This window comes from Rana temporaria, chromosome 1, assembly GCF_905171775.1.
Source record: "Rana temporaria chromosome 1, aRanTem1.1, whole genome shotgun sequence".
NCBI classification, from domain to species: domain Eukaryota; kingdom Metazoa; phylum Chordata; class Amphibia; order Anura; family Ranidae; genus Rana; species Rana temporaria.
Genome location: NC_053489.1, coordinates 471,669,787 through 471,697,208, shown reverse-complemented (window position 1 = coordinate 471,697,208; position 27,422 = coordinate 471,669,787). Strand labels below are relative to the sequence as shown.

The 27,422-nt window shown below is 40.9% G+C and overlaps 1 protein-coding gene across 3 annotated transcripts in view; it reads right to left on the bottom strand.

Annotated features, from left to right (window-relative positions):
* Positions 1 to 27,422, bottom strand: part of EGF (epidermal growth factor) — a 207,314-nt gene that overhangs the window by 121,897 nt on the left and 57,995 nt on the right. For all 3 annotated transcript variants that reach the window (XR_005744232.1, XM_040329224.1, XM_040329238.1), the window contains exons 3-8: positions 25,877 to 26,076; positions 22,627 to 22,808; positions 13,504 to 13,734; positions 10,977 to 11,188; positions 4,908 to 5,030; positions 2,537 to 2,659 (exon numbers count right to left, since the gene is read on the bottom strand). Coding sequence is in view for 2 of the 3 variants with exons in the window: in XM_040329224.1 (XP_040185158.1) it covers positions 2,537 to 2,659; positions 4,908 to 5,030; positions 10,977 to 11,188; positions 13,504 to 13,734; positions 22,627 to 22,808; positions 25,877 to 26,076 (1,071 nt within the window). In the remaining variant the exon portion in view is untranslated. The remainder of the gene's footprint in view (positions 1 to 2,536; positions 2,660 to 4,907; positions 5,031 to 10,976; positions 11,189 to 13,503; positions 13,735 to 22,626; positions 22,809 to 25,876; positions 26,077 to 27,422) is intronic.

Here is a 27,422-nt window from a genome sequence, read left to right as displayed (position 1 = left end):
ATTAATATCAAAGCTGAATATTTTTGGAAGTAGTTTTTAGTTTGTTTTTAGTTTTAGCTATTTTAGGGGGATATCTGTGTGTGCAGGTGACTATTACTGTGCATAATTATTAGGCAACTTAACAAATAAAAAATATATACCCATTTCAATTATTTATTTTTACCAGTAAAACCAATATAACATCTCAACATTCACAAATATACATTTCTGACATTCAAAAACAAAACAAAAACAAATCAGTGACCAATATAGCCACCTTTCTTTGCAAGGACACTCAAAAGCCTGCCATCCATGGATTATGTCAGTGTTTTGATCTGTTCACCATCAACATTGCGTGCAGCAGCAACCGCAGCCTCCCAGACACTGTTCAGAGAGGTGTACTGTTTTCCCTCCTTGTAAATCTCACATTTGATGATGGACCACAGGTTCTCAATGGGGTTCAGATCAGGTGAACAAGGAGGCCATGTCATTAGTTTTTCTTCTTTTATAACCTTTCTTGCCAGCCACGCTGTGGAGTACTTGGACGTGTGTGATGGAGCATTGTCCTGCATGAAAATCATGTTTTTCTTGAAGGATGCAGACTTCTTCCTGTACCACTGCTTGAAGAAGGTCTCTTCCATAATCTGGCAGTAGGACTGGGAGTTGAGCTTGACTCCATCCTCAACCCGAAAAGGCCCCACAAGCTCATCTTTGATGATACCAGCCCAAACCAGTACTCCACCTCCACCTTGCTGGCGTCTGAGTCGGACTGGAGCTCTCTGCCCTTTACCAATCCAGCCACGGGCCCATCCATCTGGCCCATCAAGACTCACTCTCATTTCATCAGTCCATAAAACCTTAGAAAAATCTTTCTTGAGATATTTCTTGGCCCAGTCTTGACGTTTAAGCTTGTGTGTCTTGTTCAGTGGTGGTCGTCTTTCAGCCTTTCTTACCTTGGCCATGTCTCTGAGTATTACACACCTTGTGCTTTTGGGCACTCCAGTGATGTTGCAGCTCTGAAATATGGCCAAACTGGTGGCAAGTGGCATCTTGGCAGCTGCACGCTGGACTTTTCTCAGTTCATGGGCAGTTATTTTGCGCCTTGGTTTTTCCACACGCTTCTTGTGACCCTGTTGACTATTTTGAATGAAACGCTTGATTGTTCGATGATCACGCTTCAGAAGCTTTGCAATTTTAAGAGTGCTGCATCCCTCTGCAAGATATCTCACTATTTTTGACTTTTCTGAGCCTGTCAAGTCCTTCTTTTGACCCATTTTGCCAAAGGAAAGGAAATTGACTAATAATTCTGCACACCTGATATAGGGTGTTGATGTCATTAGACCACACACCTTCTCATTACAGAGATGCACATCACATTACACTGGAGTGGTGCACTGGCAGGACGGTAAAAAAAAGTCCTGCTAGCCGCATCTTTGCAGCGCTGTAAGAGCGGTGTATACACCGCTCCTACAGCGCTCCAGCCTATTGAAATCAATGGGCAGCACCGCCGCAGCAGCACCACTTTGCGGGCGGGTGTTAACCCTTTATTGGCTGCTAGTGCTAGCAGCCGAAATCGCAGCAAAAATTACGTTAAAGCGCCGCTAAAAATATCTCCGCTTTACCGCCGACGCCCGGCACTGCTCAATTTGAAAGCAGCCTTAGGCCTATGCAAAGATAGTGAGTCAGTCAACTGTAAAATGTTTCAACCATGTTCGGGACAAACATTGCACCATATTCAAACAAAAAAGTTAAAACAAGTTAAAACATAAACACTGTAAATAAGTACTATATATATGCTGACCAAGTGATATATATATATATATTTATATATACATTTTGGAATTTCTAGAATGCAGGGCATACATCCTTGAATGCATACAGCCCTAAACACAAGTCTAAAGCCCCATACGTACGACTGGTTTTCTTGCCAGGAAAACTGCCAAGAGAGCTTTTGGCCAGGAAAACCGGATGTGTGTATGCTTCCTAGCAGTTTTCCGTCAGGAAAACAGACAGGAATCCAGACGAGAAAATAGAGAACCTGCTCTCTATTTTCCCATCGGGATTCCCGGCCGCTTTTTTGCCACCAGATTTACCAATACTCTATGGGAAACACTGCGAGGCAGTGCCCATGGAGCATACACACGGCCATGATTTCCGGCCAAAGCTCCATGGCAGGTTTCCTGCCGGGTTCTCAGCTTTCCCTTCGGTTTTCACGACAGACTTTTTCCCGCCGTGAAAACCGAGCGTGTGTACAGGGCTTTACTCAGTACAGTATCCAGCTGCATACAGTGGTTATGTATTTCAGCCTGTCTTAGATTTCGAGAGGCTGCTGACAGCAAGGCTGGATGCTGTACCAGTGCCTACTGGGCACACCAAAAATTAAGGATGTCATGCATGTGGCCTAAGGGCTAGTGTGTCTGTGGCCTATTGGAGAAACAGAAGTAAAGATGTTCTCTTAAATTAGATTCTGCCACAGCTGTGCCAAAGGAAATGTGTAGAGGGATGGCATTTATAAGTGGGAACAGAACCATATAGATGTAAATGGGAAAGAACTCACCATGACACGACTTGCTGTCTGGTAGAAGAACATAGCCTCCTGGACAAGTACAAAAATAGGAACCTGGAATATTTTCACAGCCAAGAGTGCAGCCATGGGTCCAAAGAGCACACTCATTTATATCTAAAGAAAAATATATAAAGATGTGACTTAGAATACATACCTAGACTTATAAATGTTCCAAATATTCATGTCATGTGTTTAATACAGAGTACAAAAAGACTTGTCAGGGAAGAAACTTAAAACAACCCATCTCAGCTGTTTTACTTTCATGTTTAGGTTCACCTGAAATAGAAAGTCTAGCGAGCTGAGCCTCCCACCTTTAACCTTCCTCAATAAACATTTATAATTTAACAGCTGGAACTGTTTTCTTTTTTTCTAAATATTAAACATATTTTTCTTACAGCATTCATTTTCATCAGAGCTGGACGTTCATTCCTTAAATACTAGAATGAGGAGGGTCTGAGGATTTTAACACGTGTGTTATGTACAAAAAAGAAACAGATTGCACAGATCTTACTTGTGTCATTTATAAAGGGAAATTCCTTTTATGAGTTAGTGGAGGAGGGCGAGTAGAGTGTTCCGAATACATACATCCCCTGGTTTAAAGAAAAAGCCCACCCCAGACTGTTTGGGGGGAGGAGGGGGGTGTTGTTGGCTGATTCCATCACTTGCTGGTTCATTAAAGTGAAACAGAATTTAAAAAGTAAAAAGTAGCCTTATAGCTTAGTGTTTTGTAGTTAAAGACTAAGGCCTTGTACACACGACCGAGGAACTCGACGGAAAAGACACATCGTTTTCCTCGACGAGTACCTTGTCAGGCCTCGTACACACGACCGAGGAACTCGTCGGAAAAGACACATCATTTTCCTCGACGAGTTCCTTGTTAGGCTTGTCAAGGAACTCGACAAGCTTGCTTTGCGTACACATGGTCAAGACAAAATCTCCTCGTTCTCAAACGCGGTGACGTACAACACATACAATGGCAGGGGAAGTTCGATTCCACTAGCACAACCCTTGGGGCTGCTTTTGCTAATCTCATGTTACTGTGTGTTAAAGTGGAGGTTCAACCTAAAAACAAATTTTTAACATTAGACTAAGCATAGTAAGGGCATTTACTTTCGGCAGGTCTTTTTTTTTTTTTTTCGTACATACCTTTATATTCTGATTTAGTCCAGGGCTTCCGCATTCTGATGACTCCGGGACTGGGCATTCCTATCCCTGCCTCAGGGTTCCGATGACTGCGGGACTGGGCATTCCTATCCTTCGGTTCGATGATTGACGGCTTGTGAAACAGGTGACCTGTCGCACAACGCGCATCACCAGATTTCCGGAAATAGCCGAGCTGCGAGTCGGCACTATACAGCGCCTGCGCCCGCCGTGTAGAGCTGACTGCGCAGGTGCCGTATAGTGCCGACTCGCAGCTTAGCTATTTCCCAACATCTGGTGACGCATGTTGTGCGACAGGTCACCTGTTTCACAAGCCGTTAATCATCGAACCGCAGTCATCGGAACCCGGAAGCCCTGGACAAAAACAGAATATAAAGGTATGTACGGAGAAAAAAAAAATTACCTGCCTAAAGTAAATGTCCTTAGTATGCTGGCTCTGCTAGATGTAAAGTTAAAAAAAAAATTTTGGGTGAACCCCCGCTTTAAGTAAAAGTTTGGTAAGAGACGATTGCACTTTTCAGACTGTTACAGCGTGAAAAATGTGTTATCTCCATTACAAACGCTACTTTTACCGAAGGTGCGCTCCCGTCTCATACTTTATTCTGAACATGCGCGGGTTTCTTAGCATGACGAGGAACACAAGGAAATTGAGACAGTTCCTCAACAGTTTCCTTGATGAAAAACATATACAAAACAGGTGTAAAAAAAAAAGCTCTCCCACCAAGTTTCTTGATGGATTCTATCGAGGAAAACGGTCGTGTGTACGAGGCCTAAGGCACTGCTGCCTCTAACTGATAGTCACATGAGGTTTGGAGTGAGATTTGGTGATGTCACTACTGTGACACTACTGTGCTTCTCTTTGCTGGAGGCTCTGTCATAAGGAAGCAAAGCCCTGCACATACCAAGATGGTCACCTTTATAATGAAAACAGTGCATAACAATTCATTGTAAGTCAGTAAAGAAGAAATGCTGGTAATTAGTCCTTCGGTGTCATGAACATGGATGTATTTTTATATGTTCGGCGTCAATTTCCAGAAGCCACATGTGCCACGCTAAGTGAATGGCTATATGCAGCCAAACTGTTGTGTACACGAATGCTACTTATGAATACTATAAAGCTTTCTACATACTAGGTTAACCTAAATTTAATCAGTCATTACCCGTATCTCAAAGGTAATCAAAGAAAAGGGGTGCATCTCACCTTCACAGTGTCTTCCATCAACGGAAAGTTGAAACCCCTCTATACATCTACATTGCTGGCTTGCTGCATCATTTTGACATATTCCTGTACAATAGTCAGTTCCCTCATTGCAAAGATCAGGCTCTAGAAATATTCATTACATAAGAGTATTTTATTATGTCCTTCATCCCAGTATTACACAAAATAGGTCTGTGCAGAATTTATACATAGCAAAATTATGTTTTTCAGTAAAGTTAGGGCAACAAATTATGCAAAATGCTGTTTAATTAAAACAGACCCAATCAGTATTTTGTGTCATTAAAGTATATGCAAGACCAAAATGAACAAAATGAAGTACATATCTGAAATACATGTACATTCCCTATACAGTGAAACCTTGGTTTGAGAGAGTTTTGCAAGACAAGCACATTTTTTTTATAAATTTTGAATTGATATACAAGCAATGTCTTGATATACAAGCAGTGTCACGTCACAAACCGATCGTGTGTACGCGGCATAACTGTAGCAATATGGTTACATTTAATAAAGGTATAACATTTAGAAACATATTGCTACACTTAGGCCCCATGCACACGAGACGCTGCTAAACTCGAGTTCAGAGGCATTTGGGAATTTTTTTCAACTGCCCCTGAACACATTTAATGTTATCCTATGTGTCCATGCACACAATCACGTTTTTTGGTGTTTTAAAGCAGTTGGGTTTATGTCCCTTTTTCAGACGCAAAATTTTGGGTTCAGAAGCTTTTTTTTTTTGCGTTTCAAAGCTTTGGGAGGGTCTACAATGTCTTTGAGATAAACACTGACAGCCGCAAACGCGGTAAAACGCCGCTAAACGTGGCAAAACGCCGCGCGATTCGCAGCAAAAACAAGCGTTTTAAACGCCGGTTTTTGCCTTTGAAAACGTGAGTTTAGAGGTGTTTGTAATTGCTTCTCGTGTGCATGGGGCCTTAGAGGCGCCTCTCTTCTCTTCTATACTCTGTAGCTCCTTTTGGATTTTGTTTCTAATTCCCTTGTGGAGGCTTCCATTTGTGGATGGGCATTTTATGGTTACACAACCGATCACATTGCTATAATCTTTTTATATGGACTATAAACTGAAGGACTTATAAATAAATGGTTGTGGAACGAATCATTTGAGTTTCCATTAATTTTTATGGGGAATTTGCTTTGATATACAAGTGCTTTGGATTACAAACATGTTTCTGGAATAAATTATGCTCGTAATCCAAGGTTTTACTGTATGTTCCCCTTGAAGACCCTGCAAGTACAGAAAAATACCTGATAATTTGCCAGAAATGCATTCAGTCTTTTTGTGGGCTGAAAGCACACAACGTTGTTGTGGAGTGTTAAGCGTTTTTTTACAGTGCAGCTCTCTATTTCTGACATGATCAACAGGGGTTTTTTTGGGGGGGGGGGGGGGGTAGAACATGAGAACAGTTCATTGGGGCTTATTTACTAAAGGCAAATTCACTTTGTACTACAAGTGCACTGCAAGTGTACTTGGAAGTGCAGTTGATGTAGATCTGATGGGTAGATCTGAAATTAGGGGAATCTTTGCTGATTTTATCATCCAATCATGTGCAAGCTAAAATGTTGTTTTTTATTTTCCTTGCATGTCCCCCTCAGATTTACAGCAACTGCACTTCCAAGTGCACTTGTAGGGCAAAGTGGATTTGCCTTTCATAAATAACCCCCATTGCTAGGGTTTGCAGGCACTTTAATTAGTGTAGGAAGGGTAAAAGCAAATCACACTCTGTGGAATCTGTTCTCCCTAAATCGGTGGTTCTCAACCTTTCTAGTGCCGTGACCCCTTGATAAAATTTCTGAAGCTGCGGGGACCCCTAACAGAAAAAAATAATAATTGTAGCGTGGCAAGTAATTTGCTCCCCTAACCCCTTCCACTCCACAATTTAAAATGTACCACTCTCTTTTATCTCTCTATCCAAATTTTTTTCCCCATCTCTCTCTCTAGCCGTCTTTCTTGTTCTCTCTTATATTCTTTCTCTCCCTTTTTCTTTGTTACTACCCCTCTTTTCCTCTCCCTTCCATGTATTCTCTCTTTATTCCTTCTCTTACTCCTTGTTGGGGGGGAAGGGAGGGGGTGGAGGGAATGGGAAGTGTAGCCTTGCTGGAGGGAGTTCTGATCAACCAAACTAGGTGCTCTTGATCAAGGTCATCTGCTGATCTGAGAACTTTAGTGGGGACTTTTAATGGCAACTATAATCACAGGCAGTGTTACTCACTGTGTCTCCGGGTTCATGGTGTCTCGCAGGAGTGACCCATATGCCAAAATCAGGAGATGGGGTCTCCTCCAGCCCCTTCGACTTCACATTCCTCACCAGTCAGCTGACCTCTAGTCTCCGCCCCCCCATCTATGCCGTGAACTGAATGGGCAGCTGCGAAGAGGCTGAGTGTGCGGCCGCGGGCTCCAGGAACAGCCCTGTTGGGAGGCCGCGAAAATGATGGTAAAGCGGCGTGGGGTTCAGGAACAGCCTGGGATTTGGTGATCCCTGGCAAATCATCATTTGACCCCCGAGGGGGTCCCGACCCCCAGGTTGAGAACCACTGCCCTAAATTGTGAGATCTGCAAAAACCAGGGGTGGACTGACAACTCATGGGGCCCCCGGGCAATAGAAGATTATGGGGCCCCTGGGCTTACAGATGGCCACCACGCCAGGAGGCAGTGCAGAGGCGGGGCAGCTAAAATCTCGGGATTTTCACATCAAAAGCATGTCGGTTTCGGACATATCAGGGACAGATGTAAAAAAAAACACAGATTTTTACATACTGTCCCTGGTTTTACTGAGCCTGGCAACCCTGATGGGGCACCTAGTGCCCGAGTGCCCCAATGGTCAGTCCGCCCCTGGCAAAAACAATTCATGCACATCTTCTCCATAAGTAAAGGGAAAGTACTGCCTTCTGCCACAGCCACAGGACAGCAAATGTAAGGGTTGAAGCTTAGTTGGAAGAAGCATAGTTTTGCAGAAAAAGGATTCTTGCACAATAATGAATGTCTCCCAACATATCTAGCCCCATGATGGCAATCAAGGTTTACTGTAAAAACTATGTAATCTTCCTGGCATAACTGCACCTTTGACTGCTATATGCCTATATATTTATTGTCTGGATTGAAATAACTTGCTTTTTCACACACGAGGCTAACTCTGGGGCACATAGGTGTTTATTTACTAAAACTGTAGCATGCAAAATCTAGTGCAGCTCTGCATAGAAACCAACCAGCATCCAGGTTTTATTGTCAAAGCTTAATTGAAAACGCTGAAGTTAAAAGCAGACTGGCTACCATGCACAGCTGCACCAGATTCATAGCTTGGATGCTCCTGTTATTAGTACAGTTATCATTCATCTTTAGGTATAAACGTGTTAAGCTTTCTTTTTCACTACACTGGGTTTCAACAAACATAGAGACATGAACAAAGTTGCAGTGTTCATCCCTTTCGGCAAGTTTGCGCCTGCGCAGTCCTTAAAGTAACTTTCTCGTTAGCCGGAACCATATCGACAGATCAGATTGCGCCTGCGCATGAACTTTCACGTTAGCCGGAACCATATCGGCAGATCACCGGAAGTCCCCCCCTTCCCCTTCACAGGTACCAGGAGACTGTGGCCCATTTGAAAAGTGCAGTAGGAAACTAGATGTGAAGCTGAAGAATCAGCTCAGGTGAGGACACCACTGGATGCATAAATAAGTACCCAAATATTAAAAGTCAGCAGCTCCTCTTTAATTACTTGACTTCATATATGTAGCACTTATCAAGTTGAAGCACCATCATGTAAACAAACTACTGACTGCAATTACAATATGCTGGAAAATGTCCTCTCCTCCCTCAGTCCGTTGTTGAATGAAGTTGGTTAATTCCAATTTACCCCTGTATCAAGAAACCTACCTAAATAGAGGCTGTCCTAATACGTTTTATATATATATATATATATATATATATATATATATATATATATAAAATAAGTTTAGTCGTGTTGATTAGATAACCCCTCCACAGCCACTCCATTGAATCCATAGAGTAATGATTATATTATTCTGGGAGAGGCGTTCCCAAATGGGTATGGATTGTCCTGTTTATTTATTATTTGGACTTGTGATTGAGCCATGAACCTTATGTTCTTTTCTTAGAGCTGAGTCCCACTCGTTTTTTAAGTTTAGTAAAAGTCAGCAGCTACAAAAAGTGTAGCTGCTGACTTTTAATAAACAGACACTTACCTGTCCCACGGTCCAGCGATGCGGCCGCCTTATGCCTCGCTCCTCTCCCCCTCCTCTCCACGGTGCCGTCATTGCAACTGTAGGCACCTGGCTGTGACAGCTTGCGGCTTCATGGCCGGGCATGCACTGCGCATGTGGGAGTAGGTCTGTGTTACCCTAGTGGCCAGGCAATCTTCTGGGATCTGTGACATGTCCCAGAAGATTGCAGAGAGGGAGGGGCTGCCTAGGGGGAGAGGAGGAGTTGCCTAGGCGGTGAGAAGACGGAAGGAGGATATGGGACAGGAAGTACCTGTTTTAACCACTTAAGGACCGCCTCCTGCACATTTACGTTGGCAGAATGACACAGCTGGGCACAGGCACATACCTGTACGCCCCCTTTAAGTGCCCAGCCGTGGGTCAGGCGCGCGCCCGCATCCCGATTGGAAGCTCCGTGTCCTTCCCCATTCTTCACAGTGGCAATGTCACCAATTGTCTGTTCCCTAATATAGGGAAAAGCGATCAGTGACGTCAAGCGTCCAGCCCCACCCCCCTACAGTTAGAAACACATATGAGGTCACACATAACCCCTACAGTGCCCCCTAGTGGTTAACTCCTAAACTGCAATTGACTTTTTCACATTAAACAATGCATTTTTATAGCAATTTTTGCTGTGAAAATTACAATGGTTCCAAAAATGTGTCAAAATTATCCGATGTGTCCGCCATAATGCTGCAGTCACCGCCATTAGTAGTAAAAAAAGAAATATTAATAAAAATGCCATAAAACTATCCGCTATTTTGTAAACGCTATAAATGTTGTGCAAGCCAATCGTTAAACGCTTATTGCGATTTTTTTTACCAAAAATAAGTACAAGAATACATATCGGCCTAAACTGAGAAAAAAATATGTTTTTTTATATCTTTTTGGGGGATATTTATTATAGCAAAAAGTAAAAAATATAGTTTTTTTTTGCGCAAAAATTTAAAACCGCAGAGGTGATCAAATACCACCAAAAAAAAGCTCTATTTGTGGGAAAAAAAGGACGCCAATTTTGTTTGGGAGCCACATCGCACGACCGTGCAATTGTCAGTTAAAGCGACACAGTGCCGAATCGCAAAAAACTGGCCAGGTCCTTTACCTGCGTAATGGTCCGGGTCTTAAGTGGTTAAAAGATTAAAATAAATCAGAAGGGACATAGATATAAGACAGAATCTTCACACAAACTAGTAATGGGCTCACCAAACTTTAAAGCGGGAGTTCACCCAATTAAGTTTTTTTGATCTTTTCCCCTTAGATGGATGCTCGTTTTGTCTAGGGGAATTGGCTAGTTGTTTTAAAATATGAGCTGTACTTACCCGTTTTCGAGCTGCATCTTCTTCCGTCGCTTCCAGGTATGGGTCTTCGGGAGCGGGCGTTCCTTCTTGATTGACAGTCTTCTGAGAGGCTTCCGACGGTCGCATCCATCGCGTCACTAGTAGCCGAAAGAAGCCGAACGTCGGTGCGGCTCTATACTGCGCCTGCGCACCGACGTTCGGCTTCTTTCGGAAAATCGTGACGAGATGGAATGCGACCGTCGGAAGCCTCTCGGAAGACTGTCAATCAAAATAGGAATGCCCAGTCCCGCAGCCCATACCCGGAAGTGGCGGAGAAGATGCATCTCGTAAACGGTAAGTACGGCTCATATTTTAAAACAACTAGCCGATTCCCCTAGACAAAACGAGCATCAATCTAAGGGGGAAAATAGTTATGTATGGGTGAACCTGTTTGTGTATAACAAGTGTTATTCTTAGCAATGTCAGCCATGTGAGCTGAAAATAACAGTCATTAAGGTAAATATGCTGCTTATTGAATCAACTTACCAGATATCTGTGAGTAAGTAGCCTCACTGGTATGTGACAGCTGAGCAATTACTTTCATGTCGATGACGTCCACAATGTATGGTTTTAGGTTAATGGTAGTGGAATTTTTTCCTGTATATTTATGAATTTTTCTGATTGAAGCAGATTTTCTTTCTGAATAGTAGATGTGATCATAAAAAACTGAAAGTCCTACATTATTTTGTCTTGAAGCCCTAAAAAATAAAAAGAAAGTTCATCACCCAATTACATACAATAAATTATTAAGATCTACTTCTACTAGGATTCAACATAAGGTTTAAACATGCTGATAGCTATAGACAGCTATCACATATACCAATCTATCTCATGTCATGGTAAATATTAGTTTCATTCATTACTTTTGTTAAACGTGTCAATGCCGTGTTCCTTTTTGAAACGTTCATATGTATTTTGATATTTTGATTACTTAATAAAACTCTATGAAACAAAAAAAAAGATCTACTTCTACAACATCTGTTCTGTAAAGCATATCTATGATTACTTAATTTTATCTTCAATGTACCAATTGCTTTATTCAAGTCATTTCAGCAGGTATTTGGGCAAAGCCATCCTAATGTAAACTGTACTCAATCAAGGGCCCTAAAGCTGGTCATACACATACAATTTCATCCAATTTGAAATGATCTGGCTGAAATGTAATCAGTGGATAGCCCTGTCAGCACCACTCTGTCGTACATCCTCAAAGTGTTACTAAACCCATAACAGTAAAATCAGTCTGTATATGCCAGGTGTGTCCAAACTTTTTTCAAAGAGGGCCAGATTTGATGAAGTGAACATGACATGACATGAGATAGATTGGCCAACTTTTTTGCCTGACATTCTTTGAACCATTAAAATTCGGTCTAAGTTTGTTCGTTCCGAGCACTAATACACTGCCCAACAATAATTCTCCTGCCTTAGTGGCTGTGTGTGGTGAAGAGATGAGCTTTGGCGTGTTATTTGCATATATATCTTTTGTGGCCCCCAATAAATCCTGGAGCGCTGCTCAGGACTAAGGAGGAGCTTGGGATAGTTATTTGGATATACCGTATTTATCGGTGTTTAACACGCATCTTCACTTTTAGGGGAGTTTCAGGATGATTTTTTTAAATAAAGAATTTGAAGCAAAATAAGGGTCAGTGACCATCAATGCAGCCTAATCAGTGCCCATCTGCAGCCTCTCCATTGCCATGAATGCAGCCTCTCCATTGCCATGAATGCAGCCTCTCCATTGCCATGAATGCAGCCTCTCCATTGCCATGGATGCAGCCTCACCATTGCCATGGATGCAGCCTCACCATTGCCATGAATGCAGCTTTACCATTGCCATGAATGCAGCCTCACCATTGCCATCAGTGCAGCCTGATCCATGCCCATCTGCAGCATCGGAGCGGACAGGGAGGGGGCGGTACGAGCGCCAACAGATTACATACAGGAGAATCTCCTGTTTTCTCAGCGACCTCTTTAATGCAAAGTCCCGCCTCCTATGTTAGACAGAACAGTCGCCCAATGGCAGCCCAGGAGACGGGACTTTCTATTATAGATGCCGTCGAGTAAACAGGAGATTCTCCTGTATGTAATCTGAAGTTGCTCATCACACCCCCTCCCTGTCCCCTCCGAGGTAGCACCAATAAATACGGTATATATCTTTTGTGGCCCTGGGGGCCACAAAAGATATACATATCCAAATTACCAGGGGGGGCGTATTAAACCAGAACATGGGCCACAATTGGCCCTTGGGCTGGACTTTGGACATGCCTGGTATATGCAGTAAAGCATGCTTGTTATACTCACCTGAGTGCCATCTGTCTCCAGCGATGTCCACCAGTGTCTTAGCCGTTCGGGACTCTCCTCCTGATTGGTTGAGACACAGCAGCGGTGCCATTGGCTCCTGTGGCTGTCAATCAAAGTCAGTTAGCCAATCAGGGAAGAGGGGGCAAAGTTGGGTCGGGGCTCCGTGTCTGAATGGACTTGGCTCTGGTGCCCCCATAGTAAGCTGCTGGCTGTGGGGGGTACTTAACAAGAGGGGGGGGGGGGCAGGAGCAGGGAAGAGAGACCCAAGAAGAGGAGGATCCTAGCTGCTTTGTGCAAAACCAACTGCACAGAGGAGGTAAGTATAACATTCTTGTTATTTATTTGAATTTTATTTTTAAACAAGACTTTACAATCACTTTAAGTGCTACTAAGTTAAATTAGGGATTTTGTATGGTTTGGGGGGGGGGGGGGGCTTAAAGCTGTAAGGCATGAAATGTTCCATACCCAATCTGAAATGAAAATAACCAACTTCAAATAGAGAGTGAAAATAATCTAAACCTATAAATAAAAATTACCAGTAAGATATGTTCTTTTTATGCAGCACACAGTTTGTATTATAATCCTGGTACATGGTCCACATACATTTTAATCTAAAATATAATTTAAAGTCTAGACATTTGTGAATTGGGGACAAGGAGAGTGGGAGTGAATGTACATATTAAATGTTAAAAATGTGATGTGTGTACAAACTTACATGGCTAAATACTTAATTACAGTTACAGATTCCCCATGGTAAGTGCATGTGCCAAGGCTTGATTCTGCAGCATCTATTTCCGACCGAACCCAGTAGATTCTTTTGTCACGTGTGTCCAATGCTAAGGCTTTGAGATCTCCTTTCATTTCAATAACAGTCGTCACATTAGTTCCATTCAATCTGGATCTTTCAATGACAGAAACAGAACTTCCAGATGTCCAAAACAGAAAACTAAAAATCAAAAAGGAAACATATAACTAATAGCACAGTCAGTGGAGATGCAATTTATTTATATATATATATATATATATATATATATATATATATATATATATATATATATATATATATATATATATATATATATATATATACATATATATACATATATACATATATATACATATATATATATATATATATATATATATATATATATATAAAGATATGCTTGGTAATTGATAATAGAAAGTTTAGATAAAGTATTATTATTATTAATATTTGCAATAAGTGTCACTAAATAAGTATTTCACAGTATGATGGTTTATTATTCAGTTAATGGACGTATTACATCGCAGTGCTTGTTAGGATGACTTGATGACTTTTACACTGATGTACATGCTCAAGAAAGAATTATTGGACAAATCATTTCATGTTGATTATCATACACTGTACATGCATTTTACAATTTGGGTATACAGCCGTCTTTGACAAATTTCTATTCATTAGTATATGTGTAACAAATAAATAGATACATTTATTAGCATATGTTGAAGTTGTAGTCATTTCTATTTAATCTGCAAAGCATTTCATGCGAGACTCAGAAATGTTTGTTATATTGGGAAGTACAAGTTTATGACTATAATTTCCCTGAATACGATTTGAAAACAACTATGTTTTTAAATATTACTTGCTGTTCTTTGATAACTTGTAACAGTCTAAGAAAATGCAACAATTACAAAGCACAATAGCTGCAATATTCAACTTGGCCACCAGTGGTCAGCACAAGCAAGAATAAAGTTACAGTAATTCAGATGGACATATGTATGTAAAAATTGAATATTATCAAAATATTATATCAAAAAGTTTATTTATTTCAGTATTTCATTTCAAAAAGTGAAACTCATATATTATGTAGATTTATTACACACAGAGTGATACATTTCAAGCTTTTCTTTCTATTGCTTTTGATGATTATGGCTTACAGCTAGTGAAAACCTAAAATTCAGTATCTCAGAAAATTGTGAAATAGGTCAATATTGTAGACCCATGGTGTCCCACTCTATTCAGCTAATTAAAGGGTCACTAAAGGAATTTTTTTTTTTAAGCTAAATAGCTTCCTCTACCTTACTGCAGTCCTGGTTTCATGTCCTCATTGTTCGTTTTTGCTCTAATCCTTCTCTGTTCTGAACACTTCCTGGTTGTCTGTTTCCTGATGAAAAAAGTCCTGGGAGCCTTCTCTCTGTGGTCACTAATCAAGGAGGTGTGATTACTGTGTGTCTAAAACCCCTCAACACCAATCAGCTTTGTTTTACAAACCATCACTGCCTTGTATTGGCTCTGTTTCTCTGTACATCACACAGCATGCAAAAACTAAACTGAAACTGCAGGTACATTATATGATTGATTTTTATCTATTTTTAAACATTTTTAAAAGGAATCAGTTAACTATTATGTCTCTATACCCTGTAAACAGTCATTTCAGCAAAAAAAAATAATCCTTTACAACTCCTTTAACTCAAAACACCTGTAAAGGTTATCTGAGTCTTTAAATCAGGGGTCTCAAACTGGCGGTCCTCCAGCTGTTGCGAAACTACAAGTCCAATGAGGCATTACAAACATGACTCCCACAGGCAGAGGCATGATGGGACTTGTAGTTTCACAATAGCTGGAGGGCCGCCAGTTTGAGACCCCTGCTTTAAATGGTCTCTCAGTCTGGTTCAGTAGGTTGCACAATCATGGGGAAGACTGCAGACATGACAGCTATCCAGAAGACAGTCATTGACACCCTCCACAAGGAGGGTTAGTCACAAAAGGTCATTACTAAAGAAGTTGGCTGATTACAGAGTGCTGTATCCAAGCAAATGAATGGAAAGTTGAGTGGAAGGAAAAAGTGTGGAAGAAAAAGATGCACAAGCAACAGGGATAACAAAAGCCTGGAGAGGATTGTGAAGCAAAGGCCATTCGAGAATTTGGGGGGGATTCACAAGGAATGGACTACGGCTGGTGTCAGTGTTTCAAAAGCCACCACACAGATGTATCCAGGACATGAGCTACAACTGTCGAGTTCCTTCTGTGAAGCCACTCCTGAACCAAAGACAATGTCAGAAGAATCTTACCTGGGTTAAACAGAAAAAAGACTAGACTGTAGCTCAGTGGTCAAAAGCCTCTTTTCGGATGAAAGTAAATGTTGCATTTAATTTGAAATTCAACGTCCCAGAGTCTGGAGGAAGAGTGGAGAGGCACAGAATCCAAGTTGCATGAGGTCCAGTGTGAAATTTCAGTGATGATTTGTGTCAGGATCCCCCTGAGGAAAACACGTGATTCCCTGTGTCGGCACACGTTGGGAAGGGGATATGTCGGTGTTGTTGGCAGCAGCAGCTTCCATGCTGTCTGCAGACTAGGCGGAACAGCAACCCCAGGGGCATACAGTACACAGATCTGTTTCTTGGAGTTTGGTGCACTCAAAGCACCTGATGCATGCGAGTACCCATTTGTGGGGCTGTTTTTTTATAAAAGTTATTAAAAAAGTTAATAAAAGTTTATTAAGTGATATCATGCTATCCAGTCTATTCTTTGTTTCCACCACCATAAAGATACCAGTTTAAAGGACACGGGATTTTTGAGCTGATTTTCCCATAGAGCCCAGGTGTGGATCGTAAGCATGTTTAGACCAAACTTAATTGTGTGGTCACACACTCTAAGGTGAGCGCAACCACATAAGGGGAGCACAGGAGTGTCATCACTAAATTTACGTTTTTAAGCACTTTTTACGAGGACTCTTACCTGCACGAACTTGATAGGGGGGCTTATTTAATCTATATGGACTTTCACTATTATGCATGTTATATACACATTATATAGTTATGCTTGATCACTAGGGCACTTTGGGCCAGATTCAGATACAATTACGTTGCTCCACGGCAGCGTAACTTATCTGATTTACGTTACACCGCCGCAGGTTTACAGCGTAAGTGCCTGATTCTCAGAACTCTTACCTGTAAACTTGCGGTGGTGTAACGTAAATGCACTCGGCGCAAGCCCGCCCAATTCAAATGGGGCGGGCACCATTTAAATTAGGCACGTTCCCGCGCCGAATGTTCTGTGCATGCTCCATTAGGAAATTTCCCGAAGTGCATTGCGCGAAATTACGCCCCCCCAACGTTTTTTTTAAATGCGACGTGCGTTACGGCGTTTCGTATTCCCGGACGTCTTACGCAAAAAAAAAAAAAAAAATTTGACGCGGGAACGACGCCGATACTTTTACATGGCTGATCTAAAGATAAGCCATGTTAAAGCAGGTGTAACTTTGCGACAGGTAAAAATGACTAGCGACGACGTATGGGATTGCGACGAACGTGCGGATCTTCGTGGATCGCCGTAACTAGTCATTTGCATATTCTACGCCGACCGCAATGGCCTCGCCACCTAGCGGCCGGCCTAGAATTGCATCCTTAAGATCCGACAGTGTAATTCAATTACACCTGTCGGATCTTAGGGCTAGCTATGCGTAACTGATTCTATGAATCAGTCGCATTGTTAGGACGGCCGTAACACAGAGATACGACAGCGTATCAGGAGATACGCCGTTGTATCTCTTCTGTGAATCTGGCCCTTTATTTATATTATGCTACGCTATTTTTGATTGATTTATGATTGCACCTTTTTATATGTATTTAGCAATAAGCATCATCATTGTTTATAAACATTATAGCACTTTATTGTTGTATTTTGATTGATTGATAATTTATCCTTACAGCATTTAGCACCTTTATAATATTGTTGGCGCAGCATTTTTTTGTTTATTTTGATATATTTTGCACATCATGGGATTGTGATCAGTGTCGGCAGCTGATTTTTGGAGGCAGGTGTAGGTGCATAAGTGCATCTATATCTCTTGTTCTTTGTTTTGCTTAAAGTGGAGTTCCACCCATAAATATAACATTACATCAGTAGTTTTAAAAAAATGTCATTAGTCCTTTACGAAATTTTTTTTTTTTTTAGATGCCTTCAAAGTGTTGTTGCTAGGCAGAATAGTTAATCTTCCCACTTCCTGCACCTAGGTGCTTAATGCTTCCTAACCTACACCGCACAGACTCCTTGGAATGTAGTGGGTGTAACTTTACAGGAGTCTGTGCACTCCCCAGTCTCAAAGAATCATGTGACTTGGACAGCACAGGTGCTGAAACCTGATCTGACACTGCTTGTGCAGCACTGAGCATGTGCGAGATCTGCAAGGCTGAAATCCAGGAAGTCATACAGTCTGGCTTCATGATGCCCACACTTAAGATGGCCCCAGTCAATTTCTATTTTATAAAGTGTCTAAATAATGTAAAAACCTAACAAAACGGACCTTAGTTTACAGACTAACTTTACTAGAATACATTAAGCTTGTGTATTACAGGGGTATTTATATTTAAAAAGTGAAATTGTGGCCGGAACTCCGCTTTAAGTGCAGCTACAGTATATATTTTTTCTGTTTGATTAGTGGATTCCTATTGATAGCTCGCAAGTCTCCCTGTTTATGGAGATCCTAATTTCATTTTCCACCTGGACTTGGCATCTGCCCACATTGTCAAAAGTACCAATACCTGGTTTAAAGGTTAATGGTATCACTGTGCTTGATTGGCCAGCAAACTCGCCTGACCTAAACCCCATGAAGAATCTGTGGGATATTGTCAAGAGGAAGATGAGAGACACCAGGCTGATCGCCACCATACCGCGCAGCATTGATGAAGTAATTCATGCAAAAGGAGCCCCGGCCAAGTATTGCGTGCATACTATATTGTACATGGACATGATTTTCAGTAAGCCAACATTTCTGTATTACGAGCAGTAGGGCTGGACTGGGACAAAAATTTGGCCCTGGACTTCATCCAGACTGGCCCACTATGACAGGTCTCTCCCACAGCGGCCGGACAACTCCCCCCACCGGCCACCCAAGCACCCTCTACCCCTTCACTAGCCACTAGCCACTCTTTATTAGAGTAGAACGGCTGGTACTGGTACTCTTATAGGCAGTACCAGTGGGGAAGCTAGACATTATTTCACCCGGGGCAAAGAATCAGTTTGGTGCCCCCCCTTATGGGACAAGATTAGGCAGAAGTGAGAAACTCCCAGGCCGCTGTCACTGAAGCCGGCCCACTGAGCCATCAGCCCACCGGGAAACTCCCTGTAGTCCCAATGGCCAGTCCATCCCTGACGAGCAGTAATTTTACTGTAAAAACAAAAGAATTGCACTCAAAATATTAACAAGTCTGGTGTTCATCCATGTAAAGCCACTGTGTATATGTACAGCAAAGCTGTCGGAGACACTCCCAGTTAGGTGGGGCGGGTGTAACGTGCGTTCAGAGCACCCGGAAGTGATGTCAACAGTTCCAGGGTTCTCCAGGAAGTGCTGGGAGCCACTATCGCCCCCGAACCTCTGGCCACATATAGTGCTGTATACTGTAAACCAGTGGCTTTACTGTACATATATATACACAGCGGTTTTACATGAATGAGCTCCAGACTCCTTAACATTGTGAGTGGAATTCTTTTTTTCTTTTTACATTCAAACTGTGATTCTTCTTTTGTTTTTTCAACACAGAGGTACAGTACAGTACAGTATTCCTACTACAGTACTGTGCAGTATTAATATGAGCTTTTGCTTTAATTTTGATAATTTTTATATGAATAAATTGTTGCGGAACAAATTATCTGAGTTTCTATTGTTTCTTATGGGTAAATTTGCTTTGATATAAGAGTGCTTTGGATTACAGGCATGCTTCTGGAATGAATTATGCTCGTAAACCAAGGTTTTACTGTATTCGAATTTTTGAGATACTAAATTTGGGGTTTTCACTAGCTGTAAGTCATAATCATCAAAATTAAAATAAAGAAATGCTTGAAATATATCACTCTGTGTGTAATGAATCTATATAATATTTGAGTTTCACTTTTTGAATTGAATTACTGAAATAAATTAACTTTTGATGATAACATTTTTTTTTGAGATGCACCTGTATATGCACTCACCCGCCACTTTATTAGGTACACCTTGCTAGTATCAAGTTGGACCCCCTTTTTCCTTCAGAACTGTCTTAATTCTTCGTGGCATAGATTCAACAAGATTTTGGAAACATTCCTCCGAGATTTTGGTCCATATTGACATGATAGCATCACGCAGCTGCTGCAGATTTGTCGGCTGCACATCCATGATGAGAATCTACCATTCCATCACATCCCAAAGGTGCTCTATTGGATTGAGATCTGGTGACTGTGGAAGCCATTGGAGTACAGTGACCTCATTGTCATGTTCAAGAAACCAGTGGTGAGATGATTTGAGCTTTGTGACATGGTGCATTATCCTGCTGGAAGGAGCTATCAGAAGAGGGGTACACTGTAGTCATAAAGGGATGGACATGGTCAGCAACATTACTCAGGTAGGCCGTGGCGTTTAGGGTTGAATTTTTTTTATTGGTAGTATAAACAGCGTAACAATGACATGACTGAGGACGTGGCATTTAAACGATGCTCAATTAGTACTAAGGGGCCCAAAGCGTGCCAAGAAAATATCCCCACACCATTACACCACCGGCCTGAACCGTTTATACAAGGCAGGATGGATCCATGCTTTCATGTTGTTTAATGCTAAATTCTGACTCTACCATCTGAATGTCGCAGCTGAAATCAAGAGTGCAAATTGTACCCTCAGTTTCCTGTTCTTAGTTGACAGGAGTGGCCTTCTGTTGCTGTAGCCTCTTCAAGGTTTGATATGTTGTGTGTTCGGAGATGGTATTCTGCATACCTTGGTTGTAACAAGTGGTTATTTGAGTTACTGTTGCCTCGAACCATGTCTGTCCATTCTCCTCTGACCTCTCACATCAACAAAGCATTTTTGTCCAGGCAACTTCCGCTCACTGGATATTTTCTCTTTTTCGGACCATTCTCTGTAAACCCTAGAGATGGTAGTGCATGAAAATCCCAGTAGATCAGCAGTTTTTGAAACACTCAGACCAGTCTGTCTGGCACCAACAACCATGCCACGTTCAAAGTCACTCAAATCCCCTTTCTTCCCCATTCTGATGCTTGGTTTGAACTTCAGCAAGTCGTCTTCACCACCTGTAGATGCCTAAATGCATTGACTTGCTGCCATGTAATTGGCTGAATAGCAATTTATGTTAACAAGCAATTGAGAAGATGTACCTAATAAAGTGGCTACTATCTATCTATCTATCTATCTATCTATCTATCTATCTATCTATCTATCTATCTATCTATCTATCTATCTATCTATCTATCTATCTGCATTGTATGTATACCCATGGTAAAAGTAGGTTAAAAATGCTCTTCACCCCCTGCTCACATGCTGCATACTGCTTGTAAAATCGTTATGCGTAAATACCTTTTTAGTTCAGCTCTGGCACTCCTGTTTCAGCGAGTGGCTCAGCAACAATGGCTCATCACCAAGGGTGGTAGATACAGTGGGGACTGGGGATGGGGAGGATGTATGGTATTGTTTCAACTTTTTTCTGAAAAGATGAACCAACCCTTTAATGGTTTATTAATGAATGCATTCATAGGTCTGTTCAGCTTTACACAGTAAGGCCTCGTACACATGATAGGATAGCCAGAGGACAACGGTCTGAAGGACCGTTTTCATCAGTCCAAACCGATCGTGTGTAGGCCCCATAGGTTATTTAACCATAGGTTAAAAAAATGCGAACTTGCTTTAAAATTGAACCTATGGACTGTAACCGATATGTCAAAACCGATCGTTAGTATGCAAAAGCATCGGTTAAAAACCTGCGCATGCTCAGAATCAAGTCGACGCATGCTTGGAAGCATTGAACTTCATTTTTTTCAGCACGTCGTTGTGTTTTACGTCACCGCGTTCTGACACGATCGTTTTTTTAACTGATTTTGTGTACGCACGACGGACCATCAGTCAGCCTCATAGGTTAACCTAAGACCACGGTCCTTCAGACCGTTGTCCTCTGGCTATCCTATCGTGTGTACGAGGCCTTAGGGGTGGTCTGCTTTTAGTGGCTGCTAGAGTAAACACTTATAAAAGTGAAAGTGAACTCTGCGCCAACCTATAAAAAAAATATAAAAACTAAATATTTGAACTAAGCTGCTCCCCTTAAAAAAGTGGTATACACTCCTAGTGATAAGTAGAATAAAATAGAAGGCACTAATTAGATATGGCACACCTGCATAACACATACAATAGTGAAATTAAGATGAGTAATTATAACATGCAAATTGTATCCAATAAAAGTCCATATTGAAAATCTAAAAAAAATCTGAAGATATAAAAGCATAAAGAATATGCTATGAAAATATAGTCCCAAAAAGCAGTGCTAAGGAATTTGCATCATAGTCCGATCAAAAGACGTTGCAAGGTGATATATGTTCCACACTGGAAAGTAAAAAATCCTTCACCAACTTAACTGTTTTGGTGAAGGATTTTTTACTTTCCAGTGTGGAACATAGATCACCTTGCAACGTCTTGTGATCGGACTATGATGCAAATTCCTTAGCACTGCCTTTTGGCACTATATTTTCATAGCATATTCTTTATGCTTATATATCTTCAGATTTTTTTAGATTTTCAATATGGACTTTTATTGGATACAATTTGCATGTTATAATTACTCATCTTAATTTCACTATTGTATGTGTTATGCAGGTGTCCCATATCTAATTAGCGTCTCCTATCTTATTCCACATATCATCTAGACTAGAGAAAACATTTACTATTTCCTTCCAATGATTTTTTACATGAGATTCACTACATATATTTCTATATTCCCAGCACCTAATCTGAAAATAACAAATACAGTATAAGTATTTTATTATCATTATTAAAATGTGTGCTATAGTATAATAAATAATATGAAGTTCTAAAGTAGCATATACCCCTCCACAGGATCAACAGAAATGAAGGTGGGATGAACTAAACCTCTCAAAAGGGTTCGAGACTTCTTCCCACTCAAGCTGGTCCATTCTATGGTTCCTTTGTTCTGGCTAGACCAGAAAATCATTTTGTGTTTCCAGTCCACTGTAAATAGCGTGGCTCCCTGCACTACAGCACGCATTCTCTGAAAAAGAAAATTTGTACAGAGCCATAACAGAAAAGTAAGACACATGGTATAATCAACTGAAATATGTCATATATAAAACAATGATATATTTAAAAATTAATACTGCAAAATCTAATTATGCCATAACTGACTCATGACTATAGAATTGTGCTTCTAAAGGCAAAAGGTTTTTATACCTTAATGCATTCTATGCATTAAAGTAAAAAAAACTTCTGGATGCACTCCTTCTCCCCAGCCGACCACCCCCCTCTGTTATACTTACCTGAGCCCCATCTCAATCCAGCGATGTGCATGAGAGCAGTAGCTCTTCCAGGGTCTCTCTCTCCTCACTGGCTGTGGGAGTCATTGGCTCCTGCTGCTGTCAATTACAGCCAGTGAGCCAATGAGGAAAGAGCGGGAGCAGGAACGAGCCTGCTTGAGTGCCCCATAGCAAGAGGCTTGCTATTGGGGGCACTCGACAGGAGGGAGGAACCAGAACTGCCGGCCAGGGAACAAAAAAGAAGAGGATCGCGGCTGCTCTGTGCAAAACCTTTGTAGTATAACATGTTTTCTTTTTTTTTTTACTAACAGCCTTTAAAATCACTTTAAATTGTTTAATATTGTTCTGGCATACAAAAGCAATTTGATTATAAGAATACAAAAAATATATCTAAAGCCAAGTTTTTAGTTCCAGTTGAATGGTGAAGGGTTGGAACCCCCTTTATGGTGTTCATTGCTGTCTTTATATTCTGTGCTATGAAGATTCACTCTCCCTATCTGTCCTGTTAATCAGTATATATGGCAGTGGTTCTCAACCTCAGTCCTCAAGTGCCCCCAACAGGTCATGTTTTTGGGAATTTCTCTTAGATAAAATGCTAAGCCATTGACTCTGATTTAACCCCCCTGGCGGTATTCTCGAGTCTGGCTCGGGGTGGTATTTCATTACCAAAAGCAGTATCCCCGAGCCAGACTCTGGATCACCTCGCAGCAGCCACAGGCATGGTTTACTTACCTTGTCCCTGGATGCTGCGATGCCGCCACGCTGTGTGCTCGAGCGGTGTCTCCTCGCTCAATTCACAGTGTCCCTGTGTGCCGCCGAGCTCCGTTCCCTGCGACGTTACGACGCACGGGGGCGGAGAATGGCGCCAAATTCAAAAAAGTAAATAAACACAATACATACAGTATACTGTAATCTTACAGATTACAGTACACTGTATGTAAAAAATACACACCCCCTTTGTCCCTAGTGGTTTGCCCAGTGTCCTGCATGTACTTTTATAAAATAAAAACTGTTCTTTCTCCCTGCAAACTGTAGATTGTCCATAGCAACCAAAAGTGTCCCTTTATGTCAAAAATGGTTTTAGACCAGCTAGAAAACAGCGATAATAAATTATAATCACTTGCAGAATTGTGCGATAGCGATTTGTGGGGAAATTCGTCATAAAAAAAAAAAAGTAATGACAGCGACAATTCTGCAACTGAGCAAATTTCAGTGATTTTGAGTTGATTACATTATTGAATATTTTTTATTAGAATTATATTATTATTTGTTATAATTATTTATAATTATTTATTATATTATAATTTATAATTTTGTTTTTCAACTTTTTTCATACCCGAGATGTCTACTAGACTCTTGTTGGACAGATTTAAATGAGTTATTCCTAAGAATTACAGGCCTACAATGTAAAACGCCAAATTTCCTTGCAAAATAATGGTAGCACTTTCAGCACCTAAAATCTGAAATAATCATACCGTCAGGGAGCTTAAAGAACCTGTACAAGATAAAGGAAAACCTGCAAACTTGGCGTGTGGGGGGTACTTGAGGACTGAGGTTATGAACCACTGATCTATGGGACAGAAATTAAAAATTTTACAGTTGTTACTGGAACAGGTGGTGAGAGGAAATCTTCCAATGGGGATACTTGTTTCGGTGAAAACGAATTGGTTTCATTGATGTTTGTGCCACATTTGGAGATTTACCCTCACTTCTTCTTCTGTCCTAAACCATTGAACCAACAGGAAAGGAAGAAAAATCTCCAGCAATAAATATTTGACAGAGGTTCTAACCTTTCCACACTTTATCAAAAAAAAATAATAATAATTTGGGTACCTTAGTTGATAAAGATACTGAGAAAAATTAACTCATATGGACAGATCAGAGGAAAAGCAGGCAGATTTCTTGGGCACAGTGGTCCAAATAAAACAGACATCTGGGGGTGACCAAAGTAAATGGTCAGAACAGTCAGCCTAAACTACTGTTCTTGCATGATAGTACATTAATCAGAATGCAGTTGCTGTGATAGATCACATACACATGTGCAATTGTAAGATGCCATGGCATTTAATATACTGGGGTTAATTTACTAGAACGGTAGAGTGCAAAATCTGGTGCATAGAAACAAGAACAAGCTGTATTTAGAAGCTGATTGGCTACCATGCAAAACTGCACCAGATTTTGTACTCTCCAGTTTTAGTAAATCAATCCCAATACGTGTGTTTAAATATTATATTGGGAAATGATATTTTTTAATGGCTGGATTCTATATGTGTAGACCGGTGATGGCGAACCTTGGCACCCCAGATGTTCTGGAACTATATTTCCCATGATGCTCATGCACTCTGCAGTGTGATTTAGCATCATGGGAAATGTAGTACCAAAACATCTGGGGTGCCAAGGTTCGCCATCACTGGTATAGACCATTTCCACCAAAAAATATTTTAGTTTTGCAAGGTTGTTGCACGTTGAGTCACATGCTTGCTTCATACACAAATAATGGTGTTATGATTTTAAGATGCCGTCTCCAAAATGAAGGATAAAAAATCATTGGGGATTCAAATCAAAGAGGGTGTCACCTTCCTTGTGTCCTATTAGTAGGTGGTGTCGATGAGAAAACATAGTAATGAGACACAGTATAATGAGGTGGTTAATATTTCAAATCATTAGTGTGCATCAAAAATGCCACGTTTTGGTGGATTTGCCTTTATTGTCCAACCATGTCCATTGTATTACACACATGCAGATCTGTTACATTGTAATGTGCTTGTGAATATTCATTTTTTCTATATATTTTCATGCACCTTACCTCACGTTTAGTCCCATTCAAGAACACTCTTTGAAGAAAACCTTTGCTGAGATCAAGCCAATAGACTCTTTGTTCCTGATGATCAAAATCCAGAGAGGCTAAAGACCCCGTGTTACGTGCTACTGTTCTGAAATTGGTCCCATCGCTGTCAATGCTGAAAATTTCATTTCTGTGACTAAACAGCAGGAACGGCATTAGAGCTAAAAGAAAAAAAAAACACAGGGGAAATTACAATATAGTATATGAATACAAGATTCTCTATGATCAAATATTGAGACATGCCTTTTATTCAGAATAATATTTGCAAAAGCACACCCTGACAAAGTTTAAAATGTATGGAAAATAAATACATTTGTATAAAAACTGGTGTCAGTTTTGGATTAAAGCTCCTTTTCATCAACCTAAAATTGTGGTTGTGTGTCCTCATCAAGAACATTAGACTAAAGAGTTTGTTAGATGGTGATGTAATAAAGATCACATCGCCATTTAAACGCCTCTTCTCTAAAGCTGGCCATAGAGTAGACTGACCAAATGTAATTGCTTCGGCAGGGCTTGCCCGAATTTCGATCAGTGTGTGGCAGACCCTGCTCAATAAAACTCAATTGTTTGATCGATTTCTGTCGAAAGGACATGTTGGAAAATGTTTCTTGATCAGCAGCTGCAGCCGAACGTTACAGCCGCTAATCCACGTATGCCAACAGCTGTCAAAATGGAATTTCTCAATGAGGTGGACCTTTGTGTGGATTGTGAAATCTGGTATTCCAGCCATTAGAAAATTAGTTTGGCTGCTGGATGAATGAAAAACGCTAAAAGATTCCTCCATCCACACAAGTGGATGGAGGATGGCTCCCCTCTGGGACATCGTATTCTGATAGCTGCACGGCCTGCACCCGCCACTGTCAGGATAAACTGATCATGATAATAAGCATACGTAATAATGTGATGAAAACAGACTGTACATATAATCTGAATAAAATTAGATGTGCAACTCAATATCAATAGTGAAACAGTCCATACGATTGTAACACACCAAGTGATTGCAACAATGATCTATGATGATCAAAACATGGAAATAAGGACGTAATTAATATATGTAGTCCAAATGTGGATAAATCAACGCAAGAGATGCTGATAACGTCCTTGAAGTGATCAGAACCACCACCAGTGTAAATATCTGCTTACCAGAAATGGTGGACTTGTGGGGACATATGTCACCAGAAGTCAAACAAGGCTTGTAAATGGAAATCCGGGATCATGGAAGCAGGCAGCTAGATGGTATGTACATCAAACAGCTTCAAAGGAAAACTTTGTGTTGGAAAGAAGGTTCCTGAGCAGTGCCTCTCCAGGTAATGTTAGTGGTATTAGGAGATAAAAGAGAAGGGGGGCCACATAGCATAAAATTCTCATACAAATTTGTGTATAAACGTGTGATTCCACAGCCTACATGTGAGTGTAATTGCTGTTTTAAATACAAAAAAATATCGTACAATTTTATGCTATGTGGCCACCCTTCTCTTTTATCTCCTAATACCACTAACATTACCTG